This window comes from Staurois parvus, unplaced genomic scaffold (assembly GCF_062004578.1).
Source record: "Staurois parvus isolate SC_StPar_1 unplaced genomic scaffold, SC_StPar_1.0 ptg000059l, whole genome shotgun sequence".
Classification (NCBI taxonomy): Eukaryota; Metazoa; Chordata; class Amphibia; order Anura; family Ranidae; genus Staurois; species Staurois parvus.
The window spans coordinates 6215619-6240286 of NW_028317855.1; the positions used below are offsets into that span (position 1 = coordinate 6215619).

A 24668-nucleotide genomic window follows, 5' to 3' on the forward strand; every position below is an offset into this window, starting at 1 on the left:
CTGAAAGCTAAGTGCCTGGGAAGGGGGGGGGGGGGTGCTGACAGCTTTCTGATGATTTTAGCGTGCAGCTATACAGAGATCACACAGATTAAAGCCATCCACACACAGTACACCAAGCACCATCTGTCCACCATCCAAGTGTCACATCAACATCTGTACCAGTGTACCAGTGCACAAAACATCTGTCACAGTGTAATAGTTTCCAATCAACGTCTGTCACAGTATACCAGTGTCACATCAACATCTGTCACAGTGTAATAGTTTCCAATCAACGTCTGTCACAGTATACCAGTGTCACATCAACATCTGTCACAGTGTACCAGTTCACAAAAACATCTGCAATAGTGTTCCATTGCAACATCAACATCTGTCGGTGTCTGCCGGTGGACAATCAACATCTGTCATAACAGTGTACAAGTGCACAAAAAAATCTGTCAGTGTACCAGTGTCCCACCAATAAATAAATAAAAAATGTAAAGTGCCCCCCCATCCTCGCGTGCAAAGGTGAACATGCGCATTGGTCCCTTACCAAACACATGCATAAAACGGCAATCGCACCACACATGTGAGGTATTGCACGAACGTCAGAGCAAGAGCAATAATTCTAGCATCAGACCTCTGTAACTCTAAATTTGTAACCTGTAAAGGCTCAAAAAGCATCACTATGGAGATTTTTTAAGTACCGAAGTTTGGCGCCATTTCACAAGTGTGCGCAATTTTAAATCATGACATGTTTGGTATCTATTTACTCAGCGCAAAACCATATTTTATATTTTATAGCGTGACATAAAAATTTGCCAAACCCACCAAGTTATTTTCTGGGGCTTTGCTAAAAAATATATAATGTTTGGGGGTTCTATGTTCTAGCAAAAATACTGATTTGTACTTGTAAACAAAAAGTGTCAGAAGAAGGCCTGGTCTTAAAGTGCATAACACCTTGGATGTTGGGCCTCTCTTTGTGGCAAGACTGTGAAAAAGTCCCACACATGTGATATTGCCATACTTAGGAGAAGTAGCAGAATGTGTTTTACGGTATAGTTGCAAGTATACCAATGCCATGTGTGAGAAATAACTTGTAAATATTACATTTTTGTTAAAAAAAATAATTTCTTTATTTTCCAAAGAATTGTGGGAAAAAATGACAACTTCAAAAAACTCGCCATGCCTCTTACTAAATACCTCAGACTGTCTACTTACCAAAAAGAGGTCATTTGTGAGGTATTTGTACTTTCCTGGCATGTTAGGGCATCAAAAAATGAGATAGGCCGTCAGTACATCAGGTGTGATCAATTTTCAACGATTGGTACCATAGCTTATTGACTCTATGACTTTCACACAGACCAAATAATATACACTGATTTGGGTTATTGTTAGCAAAGAAATGTAGCAGTATATTTTTTTATTACAATTTATGAACAAAAATTACTTGGAAAATTTTGTAACAGAAACTGACACACTTTTTTCAAACTTGTTGGTCTTTTTTTCATTTATAGCACAAAAAAAATGTAACAACCCAGTGGTAATTAACCCCTTTGCGCTGGCCTTTAAGAGGTTTCAGAAGCCTGGAGGCGGGGTGGGGTATTAGGGTCATGTGACTGCCGTGATTCGCTGTCATGGCGGTCACATGATCGGAAAAGGTCCTGATTGCAAGGGGAGATCGGGACCTTTCCATGAGTCACGGGCACATGTGCTGGGAGCGCGCAGGGCACACGCTCTCAGCACATATGTATTTTCAAATGGTACACAAATAATGTCAAGGCCCAGACACCGAGAGGCTGCATATTTGTGTGCGCTCAGCGTCTAGGGGTTAAATACCACCAATATAAAACTCTATCTATCTCAAAAAAATTATAACAATTTCTAATGGGTACAGTGTTGTACAAATTAGTAATTATCATTCAAAGTGCGACAGCGCTGAATGCTGAAAATTGGCCTGGGCAGGAAGGGGGTGAAAGTGTCTGGTATTGAGGTGGTTAAAAACAAAGACAATCAATATTTAAACAGTAAAAATACAATATGGAAACACTGAGAATACCCATAACAAGTAATTTGACTGGTTTACACTTAAAGTCAACACAGCAAATTATTTATTGATATTTATAGACAGTTGTAAAAAATCACTGATATTTAGAAATTGTCCATAATTTACTGACGGTTGGCAACCTTGCTTTGGAGGAAAAGATATTGGGGTTGATTTAATAAAGCAAATAGACTGTGCAAGCAAGAACATTTCCAGAGCTTAATAAATGAGCAGAAGCTCTGCTGACTTCCATCATCCAACCATGTGCAAGCAAAAGTGCTTTTTTTCAATTTTCCTTGCATGTGATTGGGTATTCCTTGCAAAGTGAATCTGTATCTCATTTACAAAGCTCTTGAGCAATTGCACTTACAGAGTGCACCTGCACCTTGTATGGTGCACGGTCTATTTGCCTTTAGTAAATCAACCCCATAGTTAGAGGGACTTTCAAAGTAGTGTTAACCCAGGATGTGGATATTGTTCATTATGCACTTTGGACTCTGATCTACCATAATTTGTGACTATTCTTGCCACGTGTATTGAACAGTATTGCTAACTGCATTGAACTATGTAAAACTGTTGATTTATAATCCATTTTAATACTTTAGTACAGGCTCACAATAGCCACCACAGTGCCTATTTATTCAATATTTACTTTGCATAAAATGATATGTTTAGGAAACCCTGCAATCTTACCTCTGAGACCCCACTGAAACTTAAGCAACACTACCACGTTGCATCTTTGGGGCGTTTTTTGTTAATTTGTTAAATTTGTTAATTTGTTAAATTTGTTAAACGTGTTTTTGGAGTGGAACCATTCATTTGAATGGGCCTCCCTCCACTCCAAAAACGAGCTAAAGAAGCTTGGACAAGAGCCAAGTGAATCCTTCCATGTTTGTCTCAAGTTTTATCACGTGGAAAACATGTGGCAAACCATATGGCTTCTACCCGCGTTTTGGATGCCATTAGCAAATAATGGCACCACAAGCACATCGAGTATTTTAGTGTTTTTTTTTGTGTGTTTGCAGAAATGCATGTTACATCCAAGTGTGAGCTGGGTCTGGACGCAGTCAAAAGAGTAATTTATTATGTGTAAGTGTAAACCTGATTGGTCACAGAGTTGGAGGTGGTTAGGGAAAGTAGTTGCACTCCTGGTGGTGTGTGTATAGCTACCCTTTTGTATGTCACACACCAGGTAGCCTGGGCCCCCATGCACCATAGGCCTCAAGTGCTTGGTTGGATCAACCACAGCAATTGCAAGACCTTGCACAAGAGTAGTTCAGAGCACCCGGGGAGCTGCATGAATCTGAGGATGGAAAGATCATGATCGTCACCATCATTTCATTTGGCTGCCCTGGTTTTATGTAATTAAAGAGGAATTTCACCCCTACCACCCTATTTTTTGTATATTTCCTCTTACCTGAGCTAGGATTTCACCAGAAAAAACATTTATCTTCTCAATCCAGCATGTCCTACTGTTTACCTGCTAATCTGCTACTACAATCTGGGTCCCCCACCACCATCTTCTTCTCTGACATCACTGAGAGCCATCTCTTCAAGGTTCTGCAGCTGGCCCCAGATGACATGTGGCCAAGTCTGCCCACTGGTTGCCTAGTGCCCCTGCTCCTGCTGCCTCCTGGGATATCCGTGTCACATATCCGATATACTACAGCAGCAGGGATATATAATTTTCTTCTAACTGAGAATGGTGGTGAGCAGTGTGGGTAGAATTACATCTTTTTTTTTAATAATAAAAATATATTAGCATTTTGTATTGTAGAGTGAACTAAAATGGATGTAGTAGTGAAGCTATAATATCCATAATACAAAGATGTGGTGCTGCAAGACTTTGACTGAGTATAAAATATAGCACACTTCCACCTGTTCCAGGACCACAGCTGGACAAGCTGTTAATACGAATATTAAAATAGAAGGACAACAGGACAAAAAGGATCAAAAAGAAAAAAAATTAGCATCTGTTTTGTGTTGGATCCTTTTTGTCCCTAATGTTTATGCAACAAAAAAGCTTTTATGTGTATCACATAACAGACCTCCTTAAATACAGTATATATATGTGAGTGAGGCTAGGTTCACATCTGTGTGAGGTGTGGGAATACATGTAATTGAATCCAATCCTGCAGCTGCACACAAAATGCGTTGCTGCACAGAAAACACACAGGGATGCCATTAGTTATTAATGGCACTGCCACACACTGAAAAATGCTGTGCAATTTCCCACACATGGAAACGCATGGTGCAAAAGTACCATGCAATTTCAGTGCAGCTGTGTTTAAAAAAAAAAAGTGCAGGGATCTTTTCACTGAGCCTAGGTTCACATATATGCGGTGCGGGAAATGCAGCGAATCCTGTGCATTTCCCGCACTGCATCTAAATTGCACTGTTTTCATACGATCTGCTGCAGGTGTCAGTGTTACGTTATGACACCCCAAAAACAGGTTGCAAAACACAGAACATTTGGCAGAATACCCTGCGATTCCAGTGTGGCCAAAAAAAGCTGCCTGCACCTCTTTTGTGCAATTTGAGCCATACAAAATGAATGGGCTCAAATCGCACTGCAAAGAATCGCATGTGATTTGAATAGGAATGCAGTGCAATTCCTATCTGAATCACATACGATTTCCTGCACCACATAAGTCTGAACCGAGGCATAAGGAAATGCAAGCACGCACAAGCGTGGCTTGCAGAACACCATAGATGTGAACCTAGCCTGAAGGTCATCCTGAAATTCTGAACTTTTACAAAGGTCGAGTCAATTCTGAATAGGGTGGCATACAGTACCTTGCATCATGTATCACTTTATTTTTAAAGTATTGGACATAATACTGGAGAACTTTCAATATGATGTCTTATTCTGTTTGTTTTCTGCAGTAAATCACATGACTTGTATAACAGATGTATTTAAAAACTACAGATTTTATAATGGCAGTAAATCAGTGGAGAAGTAGCCAAATGCCAGATACAGCTCAGTGCATGGGCAGCAAGCCGGAGAAACGATTTGATTTATGGGGCTGATCATAATAAAAAAAAAAATTCCATTAGGTTCTCAATGAGAGAGAGGAGAGGGAGAGGGGGTCTATTTATGTCACTGGAGGCAGCATTGACGCAGACATTGCTGACGTCAGCACAAGCTGCACACAGAGGAGGCAGGCACAGCATCACAGAGCACCCATCACACCTCCCATCCATCCAACTTCTGCTTCTAAAATCCCACAATAATGGACCAAATGTCATCATCAGGGTCTGCATCTATGACTTCTTACCATTTAATCCACTAAACATCTGGAGAGACAGATCTCCCACATCTGTAGAACAAAAGGGCAAATGAGTTCACTTTGCACATTCTTTATATTTAGCTATCCATCTTTTATATATATATATACATATACATGTGTGTGTGTATACAGTGTATATATGTGTATATATATATACACACAAACATATTTATATGCGTGTGTATATATATATATATATGTATGTATATATATATATATATATATATATATATATATATATATATATATATATATATATATATTGATATGTATATGAACCTATATAACTATACAGAATGCCTAATCCATCCCATATATGAATAGACAATATGATTTTTTTGGCTTGATATAAGTGGCCATGCATCTTCTAACACTTGTATGTGTGTGTGCCCCTGATCAGCTCCAGATCGCTGAGTGCTGGCTAGCACTTGACATGCTGATCAGGGTCCAGGCTGCTGACGTCTGAGCTCTATTAACATTTCAATGAATCGCAGTTGCAGCTGTCGTAGCAATGGAGCTGCTGACGTCATTGGCTCGGGTTAGATGGGAGACATGCCCTCAGCTTGTTCTACAAGAAGAACTCTAACTTCCCCGGGGATGTCAGTCCTTTCCCTGGGACAGCGATCACAAGACTCTCGTTGGCTCTTCTCACTCTTCTATAGCCATGACTGCTCTATGCATGAATGAGGATGCACAGGCACACTTTTAGGATCTCAGCTGTCATCCAAGCTCATTCATTTCACGGATGAGGACAAGGGGAGCTCCATCACTTCTGCAGGTAACTGGCTTTTTGTGTCTTTGGCTATGGGAAGAAAGGGGATCCTTTAAAACAAGTAGCTCCATGTGCATGTCTGCTGCTTTAAAAGCCTGGCTGCTAAGCATTGTTTGGTTTTAGAGCAGCACATTGGCTTAGTGGTTAGCACTTGTTCCTTGCAGCACTGGGATCTCTGGTTTGAATCACACTCAGGACACTATCTTCATGGAGTTTGTATGTTCTCTATGTGCCTATGTAGGATTCCACTCCAAAAACATGCTGGTGGTTTAATTGTCTCCTATCCAAACTGGCCCTAGAATGTTATGTATTTTATACTGTAGACATAAAGAAGTTAATCCAATATATATATATATATATATATATATATATATATATATATATATATATATATATATATATATATATGTACACAGACACACACACACATCCAGTGTTAAAGGGACATGAACACTGAAAATTCTGCATGAACCCTTTGCACACTGCTATATACACTTACATACCTCTAGCAAGCATTTGCATATAAATAGGGATATTTGATTCCCATTTATTGCAAAACATGCTCAAGCTGGCAAAGCTGTAAAGTAATCCTGGTTACCTAAAAATACAGGTAACAGTAAGATCAAACAAATATTCACAGACCCAGAATTATCAAAAAGACATAGGGGATTGTACACCCCATGAGGGTTAGGGACTGATGTGTATGTACAATATATATGTAAAGCGCCGCGTAAATTGATGGCGCTATATAAGTACCTGTAATAAAAAAAATAAATAAAATAGGGGCGTATTTACTAAAACTGGAGAGTGCAAAATCTGGTGCAGCTCTGCATAGCAACCAATCAGCTTCCAGGATTTATTGTCAAAGTTTCATTGAACAAGCTGAAGCTAGAAGCTGATTGGTTACCATGCACTACTGCACCAGATTTTGAGTGCATTGGTTTTAGTAAATGTCCTCCATACTGTGCCATTAATCGATTTTCAGCAAAATAATTTTGATCGATCTGGAAGAAAAATCTGATTGTAGGAAAGTAGATAGATCAATACGATCATTAAGCACACGGCGCATCAAACCATCTTTTTGATCTTCTGATCATATTTTTCTCCCAGACTGTAAAGCTTACCATACAGGTTGCAATCTGGCTATACAATCTTTGTACACTCAACTGCAATTTACCACAACTATGTAATATGTGGACCTATCTACACTTTTTAATCAATCTGCATCCAGTCAAGCAGGCCCTTAAATTAGATAATTATTGGTAGATCTAAAGGATATTGTACAGTCAGATTGTAATGTGTGAGGTAAGCCTGAATCAATTGACAATACAATTGCATAAAAAATTGTTCTGTCTATGGCCACCATTAGATAGGAACTGTAGAGTGTAAGCTCCTTGAAGGCAGGTACTGATCTACAGTATGTAAAGCACTGCCAGTGCTATATAAATACCTGTAATAAATAAATAAATAACTAGAGCCTGATAAAATTTAATTCAGAAATGATAGGGTAAACTTACCAACACTCCAAGATCGAAGCTTGGTTGATAGATTTATTTCCCCACAGATTGTTTTCCTTGGATGGAAAGAGAACTGGTGACAACATGATGGATCCAGCTTGATGCACAGAGGTTGCACATGTTGCCACATCCAGGAAGATCATCACAATGTACTCCAATGTCATGTGCACATCACAGTGCTGCTCTGAACTTTGGCCGGGGGACTTTGGAAGAGGAAATGGGACTCAATCACCTTTTTGTCCTACATTGGGTTCATTAAGCAGAGAGAACCTTGAACTGCATTACTGTGAGAAAGGCACATGACCCATTTCCAGGAATTTCATCGGAAAAGCGGAGGAATTTGATTACTATGTTCTTTAGCTATAACCTCACCTGTCCTCCACCTTTCAATGACACAATGTAAAATCTCAGTGGTTTCCCTTCCATGCCTTCCTATGTGTTCCCCCCACCTTCTTGCAACCTGCTGGTAGCTGGAGAGAAAAAAACAGGAATAAAAAAGAACTGAGAATTGCATTGATGGAATTGTGATTTGTAGAATTTCTCCTCTTAGTCCCTGCCTCCTACTTGCTCTCTAGCCACTCCAAAGTCTCTCTCTCCCCATAGCAAAGCATTTTCTTTTTTATCTCTCACTACTCAATCAGTTCATCATCCCCTGAGCACCACCAAGACAATATTACATCTACACCCTGCAGATGTCGAAGAAACGGAAAACAAGTGATAGTGAGTCTAACATTCCCCAACCTGCATCCCCAACAAGTCCTGAGAGAGCAGATCAAGGTAAGAGGGATGCCATAGTGTCTGTAGACTGAAAAAGGTTGGCATTGTCAGGTGTTGGCAAGATCACCTTGAAAAATGGGCACAGGTTTATTCGTGCTGAATGTTGTGCCTTCAAACTGTTGTGTTGCTGGTACATGGTTTTCCTTATTACGTCGTAAGAAATGGGTGGGTGGGATTGGGGGCCTTACAGGGAATTCCCACTGATTTTACCAGTTTCAAAGTCCTAAGTAGAATCAGAATTGTGCAGTCTATCAATTAATTGAATGACTTGCTGCCTTTATTATGTCAGATATTCTTATTTTTAAATATAAGGTCTATCTTGTTTTTTCGTTTTCTCAAAATATTATGTTTTGTACCAACCTAAAAAGGAATATTTGACTGTACTTGTGATATTGATTTGGTTTGGCTTGTCAAACACCAGTGGTGAGTGGTGGCACAAGATGGTGTATTGATGGACGAAGCAAATATGGTGTAGATTTTCAGGGCACAGCTTTGTTACATGCACAACAATTGTTAACACTTGGTGAAAGGTTTTGTTTTTTTTCTGGTTTGTGTCACTGATAGATAATATTTATGCTGGATTTGAAAATTGAGAATGTGAGCAGTTTTTTTCACAATTGTAATGTGCTTATAGGATGACATTCATATAACTGTTTTTTACAGCTTTTTTACAAATGTAATTTTTTAATATTGCCTTTGGCTGTCATTATTTTTAGATTACACTCATTATTTATTTAAAAATATATATACACAGTTTATTAAGTAGCAGAGATACATTGTATACAGTTTTTGGTGATAAGGACAAATGCTGGTTACATAATGCATGTTGGACTGCTTGTGATATTCTTCCATTCTAAAGGTAATATACTAAAGGCAGCACATTTTGCGTTAGCCCTGTTAACATTTGATTCGTATAAGTAGCAACTCATGTAACAGGTTCTCATAACAAAGGATACCCATTTATCATGCTAAATGAAAGGGACTTTGTTTTATTTTATTTATTTAATACAGCTATTATTATTATTGTTTGATCAACTTTTGTGTAAAAATCTTTGCTGGGAAAATTCTATGGGGGAACATTGGCAGTAACCAGTCAGATGCAGCTGCAGTTCATGTATTTTGACATCCCATAGGGCTGGCTGGTAAAATAAAATAGCTACAGTAGTGGCACTGTATAGATGAACAAAAAGAAACTAATAGTGTATGGTCAGTTTTAGGGTTAGGGGAACTCCCTAAGAGGATAAGCTGTAGACTGTAAAATATTTTATGAACTGATGTGCTTGGAATCAGGGTAACATTCCACCAGTAACAGCTCAACTCGTTATAGACCACCCCTACCCAAAATCCATATTTCACTTTCTATGAATGCTACCTTCTTTTATGTCTTGAAGACTCTAGTGGCCAGATAAGATCATCAGAATTTTCTTAACTAGTCTACTGCTGTGGCCATTACCAAATGAAATAATATATTGTCTTACAATTGTTTTACAATTGCATGCTCCATAATCTAGACCAGGGTTCTCCAAACTATGTCCCTCCAGGTGTTGAGGAATTGCAAGTCCCATGAGGCCTTGCAAGACTCTGACACCCACAGGAAAGACTCACAGAGGTATGATGGGAGTTGTAGTACTTCAACAGCTGGAGGGCCATAGTTTGCAGACCCCTGATCTAGACCATCTTTTCTCAATTAGGGGTCCTTGGAAGTCTAGGGTTCAAACCCTCAGCAGGTAGGTTGTTCCAAACATCTTGGAGAACTAACAGGCCTTCTGTGGATGTAGTCTGCCTCAAATCCTTCTGTCTCTTCATGTGATCCCAGACAGACTTGATGATGTTAAGATGGCGGGCTCTGTGGAGGCCAAACCATCACTTCCAGTTTTTCTTTATGCTGAAGATAGTTCTTAATAGACACGTGTGCTTTATAGTTACATAGTTAGCCTGCCTGAAAAAGTTCATCCAGTTCAAAAATTCTTTCTATTATGATTTGTTTTTTAGACAAAAATTTTGGTGTCAAAGATTCAGATTTATACAGATCTTTGAAATGGACGTTAACGTTAACGGTTGACGTTAAATGATGCGATAGTAGTTCAGGCCCATGGGGAAATTAATAAAATTTTTTACTTTGTTCCATAATTTGGATTCGGATAACGAATGGATCTGAATTTCATTCTGTTCGTTAAATCAGATGAGCATTATGCCAGTCTATATTGTCCAATCAGCTTATGCCATTTCTCTTGGTGAGTTGGACTAGCATCCAAAAATAATGAGTCCTTAAAATTTTAATCTGTCTGACTCGATAATATATGGAATATATAGCAGTCTTCTGGAAAACTGCAAATTTCTTGCATCCACTTCAATAAATATATGAAACGAAAGTTAGATATACGAAACAAATTTCGAAAACAAATTGGTTTAACAAAACAAAACCAAAATTGTTCAATGAACAAATGCATCCAAAACTAAAAGAAATTAACATTTCTGGTGTGCCCATGTGTAGTTCTAAGTGACAATGGCTGTATGTTTCGGGTCATTGTCCTGCTGCAGAAAAAATTGAGGGCCAATCACACGCCTCCCTGATAGTATGGCATGATGGATACGTATCTGCCTGCATTTCTCAGCATTGAGGACACCATTGATCCTGACCAAATCTCCAACTCCAAAATTACAAGGAATCTCTATCATGATTCACTGTTGCCTGCAGACACTCATTATTGTACTACTTTCCAGCCCTTTGGCACAAAAATTGCATGTTAAATAAGCATGATGTGCATTTCATCTGCTGTAATAAGTTTTTTGGCCACCCACTGCATCTATGGTCCTATCAGTTTCTTTTTGCTTAAAACCCCAGCCTACTTTGAAATCTTTGATTGGGAGAGACCTTGCTGATGCAGTATAACTACCTTGTGTCCTGTTGCAGTGCTCAGGTCTTGCTATGGTGAATGACCTATGACATGAAACTGTCTTCTACAACCTCACTTTTAGCAGCAAAGTTTGGCTGTTTCTCTCCCAGTTTTCAACTTACATATGAAATTGTAGTGTTTCAACCTACATATGAAATTGATGATCATTAGCATCTACTTGGTATAATTAGTTAATCATGCATCTGAATCCTATTCTACAAAATTCCTGATTTTGTGCAAGTATACAAAGTGTGCAAGTCAAGTTCCTCTGTTGGAGATACTTCTGAACAGGAAACCTATACTAAACCAAAATGTGTATACAGTGGAACCTCAACTTACAAGTTTAATTCGTTCCGTGGCCGAGCTCGTAACTCAAAATGCTCGCTCGTTAAATCAATTTTCCCCATAAGAAATAATGGAAACAGCCGTAATCCGTTCCAACCCTCAAAATGGCACCTCATATTTTTCATTTTTCTTGTTATTTCATAAGGAAAAAAGCTTTTTACATAACTAATATTATATAAAAACAAAATAGAAAGAAAATATGAAGATATAATAAGGTTGTATACAATTTACTTACCTTGGAGATGATTTTTGTTTTCGCTTAATTCTCATCACTCTCTTCACTTTCACTAGTTCTTGGCCTTTTTGCCACACTTTGCTCACTTCGAGCTGAAGGCCTTTTCTTAAGAAACATGTCTAAGGAAGTCTGTTTCATTCTCCCTTTGAGAATGTTTCTGAAACGACGTAGGCACGTGTCGTTGAAAAGCTCTGTCGCACGACTCGTTGCAATTTTTTGAGGATGGTTCTTTTCAACAAAACCTGCCACCCTCTCCCACATTGCCAAAATATCCTTGCGGTCTTTTGTACTGATTATCTCTGGCTCTGTCTCCTCTCCCTCCGAAGTAGCTTCAGTTAATGCTTCTGTGTGCCGTTGCTCTTGTAACTCCTTTAACTCGTCAGTCGTAAGTTCCTCGGAGTGCTCCTCAACGAGTTCCTCGATGTCTCTTTCATCCACCTCCAGACCTATAGTCCTGCCAATGGACACGATCTGTTCCTCCACTGGCTCCTCTTCTTCCTCAATCTCAAACCCTTCAAAATCTCTTTCAGCCACATTTTCAGGCCACAGCTTCTTCCAAGCAGAGGTCAAGGTCCTTTTCGTAACCCCCTGCCAGGCAATATCGATGATTTTGAGGCCTATTGCTATGTTAAAATGCTCCTTCCAAAACTCTCGAAGGGTGAGGTTTGTGTTCTCCGTCACCTCAAAGCAACGGCGAAAAAGGTGCTTGGTGTAGAGTTTCTTGAAATTTGATATTACCTGTTGGTCCATTGGCTGGAGGATAGGGGTGGTGTTTGGAGGAAGGTAGAGAACCTTCACAAAATTATACTCATCAAGTATTTCTTCCTCGATCTGTGGTGGATGTGCAGGAGCATTGTCGAGGACGAGAAGGGCTCGCAGGGGCAGGTTGTTGTTCTTCAAATATTTCTTCACCAAAGGACCAAACACAAGGTTTACCCAGTCGATAAAGAACTGCCTGGTGACCCACACCTTAGGGTTTGCCCTCCACATAACATGGAGTTTCTCCTTTATTATCTTGTGTGCTTTAAAGGCTCTGGGGTTCTCCGAATGGTATACGAATAGCGGCTTTATTTTGCAGTCGCCACTCGCATTGGCACACAGGGCGAGGGTCAACCTATCCTTCATAGGTTTGTGTCCTGGCATCCTCTTCTCCTCTTCGGTGATGTATGTTCTCCTCGGCATCTTCTTCCAGAACAGCCCTGTCTCGTCACAGTTGAAGATTTGCTGGGGGATGTATCCTTCTTCCTCGACAAATTCTGCGAAAGTTTTCACAAACTCCTCTGCTGCCTTTACATCAGCACTTGCTGCCTCACCATGCCTAACAACGGAGTGAATCCCCGTCCTTTTCTTAAAATTATCAAACCAGCCCCGATTGGCTTTAAAGGATTCCTCCTCCGTTGAAGTGCCTGGGGTTTGCTGTTGTAAATCTGAAAAAATACTGCGCGCCTTCTCGCAGATTATTCCCTCGGTGACGGTATCTCCGGCAAGTTGTTTTTCCGTCAGCCCCACCAACAGCAGATTCTCCATCTTCTCATGCACATCTGTACGGCGCTTTGAAATAATCTTGACACCTTTGGCTGGCTTAATTTTCTTTAGGGACTCCTTCTGTTTTAAGATGGTGCAGATCGTTGACGTTGTACGGTCGTAGTGCTTGGCCAGTTCCTTTACTCGCATGCCTTGCTCATGCTTCTCGACGATTTCAAGCTTTATTTCGAGGGACATCATCCTCCTCTTCTCGGTACTACCACTTGCTTTCTTTGGTGCCATGGTTACAACAAAGTTAGAAGTTGGGATTTCAATCACGTGTAGACAGCGAGAGAGAGAGAAAGGCTCGGAGATGGGATGCTGTGACTCATACCCTCTGAGCTGCGCGCGCCTTGAAAATATACACTTAGAGCTGCGTGCGCCTCGAACTCGTATCTTAAAATACTGCTCGCGTGCCGAAGCAAAAAATCGTCCGAGCGACTGCTCATATCTCGGAAAACTTGCACGTTAGTTCGCTCGTAGGTTGAGGTTCCACTGTATATATATTTTTTTCAATTAAAATGATTTGATATTTTCACTGCATCTAGTTTCATTATATAACATATCTCTTGTATCGAAAACCCACACACATTACGCACATTTAAAAACATCTAAGCCTCTGTACCTAGCCTGCACATGTCTAAACAGCTATCTATATCAAGCATCCACAGATCATGAGATTTTGATTTCTGTCTGATACAAAACTCTTCCCATATGAAATTGTGCAGACTTGCCATTTCGGCTCTGTACTATAGCAGATGGATTGGGAACAGTAAAAGAAGGGGAGGATCAAAGAAGACAGGATCAAACAGCATTTTTACACAATGCAGAGGTTTAACCCCTTAGGTTCCACACTGAGTATAACAAGCATGTTTTACTGCATATACAGGCTGATTTTACTGTTGTGGGTTTAGTAACACTTTAGGTCCTACCAACAAACAGTGCCAACAACTGCGTGCATTACTGTGACTAAGAATGTCCACAGACTAAATATAAACCAATGAGAGACTAATGCTGGTGTTTAACCTGTTGCTAGTGGTAACTGCCATGGATAGTTGCTACAACTGGCATAGGAAATAGTGACTTGCAATCAGATATTGGTATGCAGTGTTTCTTATACTGCACCATAACAGCCACAAAGGGGGGATACTTTACCCAGAATATGGGTCTAGAATGATACAAAGACATGCCTAATTATAAGCAGCAGTTCCTTCAGTCTTGGGGACCCATATATAAAAGATTAGGTGGTGCACACAGTGCTCTGCAGTGAAATATGCATGTTGCAAAATTGTGCTAACAGTGTGGGGGCTTGAAATTTAAAGTGATACTAAACCTAGGACCCTGCATTCACTATATCTGGTCTCCAACAGTACACAGAGCATAGAAGTGCAATTGTTTAGTAAATATAAACTATGTAATACCTTTTTCTCATCAGCAGTTAGAGCAGTCTGGTGACTTCAGCAGAACACTGGTTAAAGCTTGTAGGAGGAGTTTTCTTTCTGCTCTAGGAGGATCTGACCCTCTGTCTGGACAGTGCTGATTGGCCCTGTGCTGAGCAAATGCACCCTCCCAAGAAAAAGAAACTGAGCATGTGCATGTGACCATGGGTTCAGTCTGTATCAGGTGGTCATTTCAACAAGAGGAGGGGCAGAGAAGGCAGGATCAAACAGCATTTTTACACAATGCAGAGGATTAACCCCTTAGGTTCTACACTGAGTATAACAAGCATGCTTTATTGCATATACAGACTGATTTTACTGTTGTGGGTTTAGTAACACTTTAAGTGCATATGTAACACAGCGCAAGGGTCAGAAGTGCATAATGCAAGAGTACAAAGGTCAGGAGAGCTTATGTAAGGGAAACCGAATGCAGGCATCCAGCAGCAGGGATGACAAGATCTGTGTAGCTGCTCTCAGAAAACTGAAACTAAACTATAATAAATGTAACCAGTTTGCTTCTCACCTCTGTTCACGCACTATGGACCAGAGCAATTTTTACATTTCTGTAATGGACCTGTTTTTTTTTTTAATTTAAACTTTTATTTGGTTTTCATACAAAAGGCACATCAATTCAGTTGTAAAAATATTTCACATATACATCCATTAACCCCAAACATTTACCCCTGTCCCCCACCACCCTCCACTCAACCTGTCCCTCCATCCACAATCTCCTTCCCGGTCTAATTCTTCTCTCATACCTATCTGTCTGTATCAAATTCTAATCTTTCTCAGGTTTACCACTGAAACTCTCTTCTAGTTTCTAAACTTCCCCCTTTATTCTAATTAATTCTATATATAATTTCAAGGTTTTAAATTTCAGCCAACTAAACCATGTTTTCCTAAATTTTTCCATTGTATCCTCCTCCATATGATACAGCTCCTCCATTCTATAGATGCCTTCCACTCTATTTCTCCAGTCTATAATTTTTGGTGCTTCAGGAACCTGCCAAAACTTGGGAATCAAACCCTTTGTTGTGCTAATTAAGTGATACAATACTTTATTTTTATGTCATTTCAATGAGGGCTTAAAATAATAAAATAAGCATTTCCACAGGTCTCTCTGAACTGTTATCTCACATATTTCCTGAATAAATTGGGTCATATCCCTCTAGTAATTTTGTATTTTCGGGCAACTCCACCATATGTGTGCCATTGTACCCCTTTCTCCACATCCTCTCCAGCACAGAGGGGAGATATCTACTTGTTGCTTGTGCTGCGCTTGGTGTAATATACCATCTAGCTATACATTTCTAGTTCATTTTCACTGTACACATATTTATCGCCTCATGTGTCAATTTGAAAACTTTATTCCTTTGTTGTGCCTTCATTTCTGCTCCCAGCTCCTTTTCCCATTTTCCCAGGAACCCTGGGGAATCTACTCCTTCCATGTCCATAAGGATCTTGTAGACCCTTGAGGTAAAATGTTTTGGAGTTATTTTTCCATTTAATAGTAATAGTTTTTCAAATGGATACATATCCTCCAACGTCCTTTTGTTGTGGGAGACTCACAACAAAATGGTTTAGTTGGCAATACCGCCAATCATCCAACAAGACAAATAAATCTGTATTCTTTTTTAGATTTTGAAAAGTACGCAATTTCCCATCCTTTAAAATATCTTTCAAACGTGCATTCTTATCCTTTATCTAATTCCCACTAATTATATCCTTTCCTGGGGAAAAAACTCTGTTCCCACTAAGGTAATCATCGTGAATTAAATTTCCATCTTTTTTGACTGTGTATTCTATCCCACGTGCTCAACTATCTTTGTCAGTGAACTAATATATACATTCAATGTGCGAAACATATGTGGTATCCATATAATCTTCTCTACCTGAGATTTACTTAATATCCCTTCCATAGTTACCCATCTCTTCCCTTGTGAGTTGAGTGTCCAGTCTACTGCTCGTGATAAAATCACTGCTAGATAATAAATCCTCACATTAGGTAATCCCAAGCCTCCATTCCCTTTTTCTCTACTCAATACCTCATAGCTGATTCTTGGTTTCTTATTTGCCCATATAAATTTAGTAATCATCTTTTTAATTATCCCAAAAAAGGACCCTGGAGGGTAGATTGGGAGCATGTGGAATTTATACAAAATTTTATGCAGTATCACCATCTTGACCAGGTTTATGCATCCTACCCAGGAGGCTCCTCTTTTTAAGAGTCTTCTCAGCTCTTCCCTTATTTCATTTATTAGGGGGATATCATTTGCTTGATATAAACTTTTTAATGAGGAGGTTCGTTTTACTCCAAGATAACCTATTTCCTTTTCCCTCCAAGTAAAGGGGAACTCTTTTTGTAAACCAATCTTCTCTGACATTGAGAGGTTAATATTTAACATTTCTGATTTTACAGGGTTTATTTTCAAGTTTGATAACTCCCCATACTGTTTTAACACTCTCATTAACTTAGGCAACATTATTCCAGGGTTAGAGATATAGAACAGCATATCATCTGCATAAGCGGCAATTTTGTGCTCTACTTTATTCCCGCTATATCTACACACTTCCGTACCCTCTCCAGGACCGGTTCCAGGGACAAAGCAAACAATAAGGGAGAGAGGGGACATGCTTGTCTAGTACCATTGTGCATTCTAAAAAACTGAGAAAGAGATCCATTAACCTTAACCGCCGCTGATGGGCCGTTATACAATAATTTTATCCAATTTAACATTTTAGGCCTTATTCCTAATGCTTCTAAGGTGGCAAACATAAATCCCCAATTAACCCTATCAAAGGACTTTTCAGCATCAATCGACAAAAGTACTGCTGGCATTTTTTCTCTTTTAGCTCTTTGTACAAGAATCAAGGATCTCAGGCCATTATCCCTACCCTCTCTTCCTAGGATAAAGTCCACCTAATCCAAGTGGACCCATTCAGGCATCAGATCCTTCAGTTTTGTTGCCAGTACCTTAGCATATAATTTAGTATCTAGATTTAATAATGATATAGGCCTATAGCTGGCACATTGTGAGCTATCCTTCCCTTCCTTTAGAATAATTGTAATGTGAGCTTGCAATGACTCCTCCCACATTTCCAACCCCTCTCCAAGAGCGTTCATATATCTACACATTTTAGGGACAAGAAGATCTCTAAATTGTTTTAAATAACCCACTGTGTATCCATCTGGTCCTGGGCGTTTACCTCCAGTCGTATTTAAGTCAAAATTAATTTCCTCCGGGGTAATAGGTCTCTCAAGAGTCTCTAGTTTTTCTTGCGTTATTTGTGGCAACTCCACCTCACTTAAATACTTCTGTCTAATTTTTTTTCTTTTCACTGTAATATTTATAAAACCTCTTAGCAATATCAGTTGTAGTATATGCTATTTCTCCCTTCCCAGCTCTAATTTTTTCTATAACATTTTCGGATTTCTTACTCTTTAGAAGCCTCATTAAGTATTTTCTGGGTCTATTCCCCCACTGGTATCTTTCCTTTGATACCCTCTTAAATATCCTTCTTGACTCTTGTTCCATCAGATCTTTTAACTCATCCCTTTTCAATATTATCTTCTGATATTCATCTATTCCATTCTTTTTTTATGTATTTGTTCCAACTTATAAAGCTCTTCTATCACCATCTTTATTTTTTTCCCCCGTTCCTTCTTCTTTCCTGCTCCTATAAAGATCAAAATTCCCCTAATATAAGCTTTATGTGTCTCCCAAACTGTTGCCACCAAGACCTCATTGGTCTCATTGAGCTCGAAGAATTGTTTGATCTCCAGCCTTTTCTCCACTTCGGGGTCCTGTATGAGCATTTCATTTAATCTCCATGAAGATATTTTATCTTTACCTCCTCCTACTTGTAATCGCATCGTAATGGGAGAATGGTCAGAGATAGACATGACCTCTATATTGGAACCAATCAATGCCTTCAACTGTCTATGCTCTAACATTATATAGTCCAGTCTTGAATACGAACCATGCACATGAGAGCAGAAGGTATAATCTCTTTCTCTTGGATGTTTTACTCTCCATGCTTCTGCCAATTGGTGTTTATATAATAACTTATTCAATTATTTCAATTTCCTACCCTCTTCTCTCTGTGTAAATGATAACGCATCCAACTGAGGATCTAAACACAAATTAAAATCTCCCGCCACGACCAAACATGGAGCCGTAAAATGATGCAGTGAGCGGCATGGCTAAGGAGCTTCGGATGCCAGCCTGTTCATATGTTTTCTGTGCCCTAGGTTGAATGAGCCTATCTGGACCCTAATGGAATGTGGCTCAGTGCAGCGGAGGGGTGGGAGCAGCACTCGCTGCTGGTCCCTTGGGTTCTGTGAAGCCGGCGGGGGACTGGTGGTGAGTGAGGGCGGAAGGAGGTGGTGAAAGAGGAGGTGGAGACCTCGAGAATCCGGAGGGACCCATAGGTGCCTGGGGACTGCCTGAGTGGTGGGAGCGCTGCAACCCGGAAGCAGCCGGGAATAAGCAGCAGCAGGAATGGAGCTCAGTGATCACCATCCTGGGAGTGCCCCATAGAGCCCCACAGTCCCCTTCCATAGTTCCCCATAGACCCCCAACCGTGACTCCAACAATACCTTCTCCAAAGCCCACTGTGGGTGAGAACAGCAGTGCCCCCAAAACCCCAGATCTGAAGGGGACCACTCCAGCGTCAAAGTGCAGCTAAAATCAGTGTGGAGTGGGAAAAGCACAGGATTTGCAGCGTTTATAGCATCACATTGGAGTGAACCAGGTCTAAGGAGTTATTTAGGGCTAATTAAAGTAAACTTAGGGTTAAAAGGAGCTAAACAGAAGAACGTTTTATTAAAGAAGATATTCTTTTTTACTTGTTTGTTGCACCATATATAGATAATATAAGTATATATACACCATATAAATATAATATAAGATAATATATATAAGTTCATTCCTTTGATATGCAGATGAATGAACAGAAATATACAAATGTAACAATATGCTACATTGTATCTTTCTATAATTGTAGTCTGTCTGAGCAGTGTTGTTTATAAACACTGATTCAGACTGCTGTTTTGATAACTACAGCTGCCGACTTCCTCTTTGAGTATTTTGTAATGTCCGTATACTGAGGGGGGGGGGGGTGTCCAGAGACTGGCAGAGAGACTGGATGTGCTACACACACTCTTTGTACAATGATGATGTTTTTTTGGCATGAGTAGCACAGCCAAAGTCTGCAATTAGTTAAGAGTAAAACCAAAGATGCAAGCAATAGTCGAGAAGAGGAACCATGACTGGTACAGGGCAGGAGTAGAAACATGCAGGAATGATGCTCAGGATGAATCACCAATTGGTATTTGGCTAGCAGATAAAACACTGAAGTGAGAGAATAGTAGAGGAGGGACCAAAGACTCTTCCAGCAGCCAGAATCAGTTGAAGACTAAACGCTCCATGTACACTGCAGCTGATAAACTCATGTTTAGGAGCTTTTCTGCATTTTTTCAGGAGCCCCTGAACTCTCCCTAATATTTTCCTATGTGTCCATGTACACATAGTCATTTACAGGCAGTTGAGTTTACAGTCTTTTTTCGAACATACCAAACTTGCGTTCAGGAGTAGATTTTATCAGCGTTTCAGACGCCAAATGCTTGTAAATGCTTATAAACGCGGCTAACCGCATTTATATGAGTTTGCAAATGGACATTTTTTTTAACTCTTCCATTTCCAGTTGCTGTCCAGAACCTTTTTTCATCATGAAAAATGCACGCAAAGCTCAAATGGACCTGGTACACCATACTTTGCATAAAAGAAAATATGTTAGACACTGCTGCAATCATTTCTGCACAGAAATGAGCTGGAACACATTCAAACACCACCAAAGAAAAAAAAGACAGCTAATCTCAACAAATACTGCTGTCTCTGCTTCTGTTCTCTCCATTTCTCTCAAAATGTCTGAAATAGTACATTTTTTACTGTTTTTCAGTGCACTCTGGGCATTTTGGAAGGTCTCCTGAGGTTATCTTTAAAAAATGCTTCTAAACGCAAACACTCATAAATGCTTCTAAACGCAAACGCTCATAACTGCGTATAAACACGGTATGCAAATGTGGCTAAACAGATGTTTTTGTAACATACGTTTTCCAGCAGTCAGTTTCCATTGTTCAGAAGTGTTTTCCAAATGTCCCGTGTACATGGAGCCTAATTTCTGAGATCTGTTAGCTGCTGGCAGACACTCGCTGTTGGAAACTGGAACTAAAACCTTCTGGACCGGGAATCACAGTGCCATCAGCAGGTGATCCAGTTCTTGACAACTTAATGCACAGGTCAGTAGGCAGAATACAACAAAACTATTACATCCCCCAGTACAGATCTCCCCCTTCCCTCCTACTAGTACGGATTTCCTCCTAAACCCATACCACTTTTCCCCTCAATGCAGCTCTCCCTCCTCATTACACTCCACCACTGTACAGCTCTGCCACCTCAGTACACCCCCTAATACAGCTGTGTCCCCTAAGTACAGATCTGCCTCCTCAGTACAGCTTTCCCCTTCAGTTCAGCTCTCTCCTCTCTGTACAGTTCTCCTCCCCATTACAGCTCTGCCCCCTCAATACAGCTGTTCATCTTCAATACAGTCCCCCCCCCATAGTGTTCTGCCCCTTCATTACAGCTCCTTCCTCCTCAGTAAAGCTTTCCTCCCTCAATACAGCTTTCCCCTTTCTGTACAGATTCCACCTACCCAACCCCAGTAGAGCTCTGACCTTTTATGACAGCACTGCTCCCTCAGTACAGCTCTTCACCCTCAGTACAGCTTCACCCAATATAGGGCTAATTTAGACAGGAGCTAATTAATCTAGCAGCATGTCTTTGGAGTGTAGGAGGACACTGGAGTACCAGGAGGAAAACCTGTGCAAGCACAGGGAGAAAAACACTCCATGCTGCTAGGTGGAAGTGCTAACCACTTAGCCACTGTGCTGCCCTTCTCCCTTAGTATATTTATGCTCCCTCAGTACAGCTCTGGCCGCTCATTACAGATCTCCCCCCTCACTACTGCTTTCCGCTTTCAGTACAGATCCACCTCGACACTAGTACAGTTCTTCCCCCTCAGCATAGCTCTGCCCCCCAGTTCTGTGCTCCCCCTTCCAGTACATCTCTCCCTCCTCACCACAGCACTCCCCTAGTACAAAATTGGCCCCTCAGTACAGCTCTTACTTCTCAGTACAGCTTTCCCCTCCTGTACAGCTCTCCCCCCTAAGTACAATTCTGCCTCCTGTACAGCTCCCCCCCTTTTCTTTTAGTACAGCTGTGGCCCCTCAGTACAGCCCCTACCCCCCTACCCCTCAGTACAGCACACCTCTCTTAGTACAGTTCTGGCCTCCCAGTACAGCTCTGCCCCCTCAGTACAGCTCTCCCCCCTCCATAAAACACACTTACCAGAACAGTTCAGAGTAAGGTAAATCCTCCCTGGACTGGATCATGTGCCTGAAGTCAGGGAGGCTCCCTTGTTCTGAACTATCAGGTTTTGGAATGTCTCCTGTTTTTGTTGTCTAGAGCGGCTGTCACCACTAGCCGCTGCTCTGTGCATCCAGCACTCTGGAGGAGATTTGGACCTACTTATCCCCACTCTTATCTATGCCCCTGTCTGGAAAAAATACACAAGGTACACCAATATTCAAGAGAAAATACACAACTCTTGTATTTAGACATTACCCCAGAGTTGAGCTTTAATTGAAAGCTGTTTCCTGAGCTTCCTGATCTGTAGTAATAATTTCAGTAATTTGTTTCTTTACTACCAACTGCCTCATGAGCATAACATATACCATACTTACAGTATAAAATTGCTTCAAATCACCTATACTTGAAGTATAGGTGCTTTGAAATACTTGATCAAAGTTTCCTAGGAAACTGCAATAAGCTCAAAAACACAACAAAAAATGTTGTATTGCAGCTTATCAATTCTATCATGGCTGTATTAGTTTTCTTTTCTCAGCTTTTTTCCTTTATTTTCACCTGGTAATTTAGCCAGTAGGTTTGTTTTTTTGTCCTTTAGCAGACAAAGCTGTGCAGCAAAAGTATCAGTTTGATGGCTAAGACAAACCATTTAACACTGACAGGGGTGTTTACAATGGTCAGCTTTAATTCATTTATGTAAAACCTTTTATCCCAGAAGAAAAAAAAATCTTTTGCTGTAGCTGCTTAGCTGGAGTTTGACTAAATCTTCTGGTACATCTAAGAGTAACACTACCCTCTCCCCAGATTTAGTGTTACTGTCCAAAAAAGTCTCTGTTGCTCCTCCATCCAGAGTGGAGACACCAAAAGAAAGGAAGTGTGTTAATGGCCAGATAACCAAGTGAAAATAAAGAAAAAGAAAACTAATTCAGCCACCACATTTAAGGGTGAGTCAGCAGGTGCAGTACATTTGTTTTCTGGTTGCAATAATGCTTAAGGTTTTAAATGGTAATTGTATAAAATAGAAGGATTTCATGTAGCCTGGATCTTTTTTCAGTACTTGCCAATGCTTATTATTTTTTGTTTTATTGTTATTACCAAATTGGGTATTTTCCATCTTGTTAGTTTTGTCCTGATGGTGGTCATTCTGATCTGGCAGCTGAATAAATTGTTGGGGTTTGAATGAATCTGTTTACAGGGATGTGGAGGAACCGTTCCGCCTGCCTCATGCGGAGCGATGCGTCTCAGCCAATGGTCCCCTTGTCCTGGAAGTCTTCCACTGCTCTGCCAAGGCAGGTATTAGAGCTCAAAACCAATCCTTCCCTGCTATCTCAAACCACGAGTCGGAACTTCGTGTAGGGTGAAATTAATCAATCTTTATTGAACACAGTTCAGTATATACAGCTTCACCCCCACCAGACAGTCTGGCACCGGGTTTTCCCCACCCACAACAAAACCCTACAACCCAACAATACAGTATGAACTCTATAGAAGTGAAAGACTACAAGATCACATTTCCCTCAACAAACAGTGTAGAATGTCTGTCTACATAACAGCTGCAAAACATATACAGCTTTACCAAGGGGAGAATGGAAAGACCACTTAACAAGGGGAGAATGGGAAGACCACTTACCAAGGGGAAAATGGGAAGACCACTTACCAAGAGGAGAATGGGAAGACCACTTAACAAGGGGATAAAACCAGAACAGAAAGGGCAAAATGTTATCACAAAGGGACGGTTCGTCGCAAGGCTCCCCCGTTGCATAACACCCACCAGACCCGGTGAGACCTTCAAACGGGTCCACTTGGGGCTGGTCGGTTCAGAGGGTTACTTCTCCAACTCGGCTTGCTGGGACAACCCATCCGCGTTGGCGTTCTGCTTCCCCATTCGGTACTGGATGGTAAAGTTATAGGGTTGGAGGGCCAAGCTCCACTGCAGCAGACGACCATTGTCCCCAGAGACCCAGTTTAGCCATACCAGGGGGTTTTGATCAGTGAGTATGGTAAAGGAGTGCCCATATAGGTAGGGCTGCAATTTCTTGAGGGCCCATACTAAGGCAAGACACTCTTTCTCCACAGCAGCGTAGGCCACCTCCCAGGGTAACAACTTTCTACTTAGGTAGGCCACTGGATGGTCATTCCCATCGTCCCCAATTAGTTTCAGAACAGTGCCCAATCCAAAGGTGGAGGCATCGGTGTGAACACAATACCAATTGGAATGGTCAGGAGCAGCCAAAACAGGAGCATGGATCAGGTTCTGTTTGAGCTTTTGGAACGCCCTTTCACACTCTGGAGATTCTTCCGGGTCAGATCCGTTAGGGGTTTAGCAATGATTCTGTAGTTGGGGGTTAATTTATGGTAGTACCCCACAGTGCCTAGGAAGGCAAGGACCTCGGTCTTGGTTCGGGGAGTGGGCCAATTTGCTACC

At 40.7% G+C, this 24668-nt stretch overlaps 1 protein-coding gene and 1 long non-coding RNA gene across 4 annotated transcripts in view; one reads left to right on the forward strand and one right to left on the reverse strand.

The window, feature by feature from the left end:
- Positions 1 to 8460, reverse strand: part of LOC149469798 (uncharacterized) — a 41624-nt gene extending 33164 nt beyond the window's left edge. Inside the window, exon 1 of the long non-coding RNA XR_016311502.1 lies at positions 7600 to 8460. This is a non-coding gene — a long non-coding RNA (uncharacterized LOC149469798). The remainder of the gene's footprint in view (positions 1 to 7599) is intronic.
- Positions 5823 to 24668, forward strand: part of PDE10A (phosphodiesterase 10A) — a 619526-nt gene continuing 600680 nt past the window's right edge. For all 3 annotated transcript variants that reach the window (XM_089668592.1, XM_089668593.1, XM_089668595.1), the window contains exons 1-2: positions 5823 to 6088; positions 7647 to 8376. In XM_089668592.1, the coding sequence (XP_089524718.1) occupies positions 8292 to 8376 (85 nt within the window). In that variant the 5' untranslated portion in view covers positions 5823 to 6088; positions 7647 to 8291. The remainder of the gene's footprint in view (positions 6089 to 7646; positions 8377 to 24668) is intronic.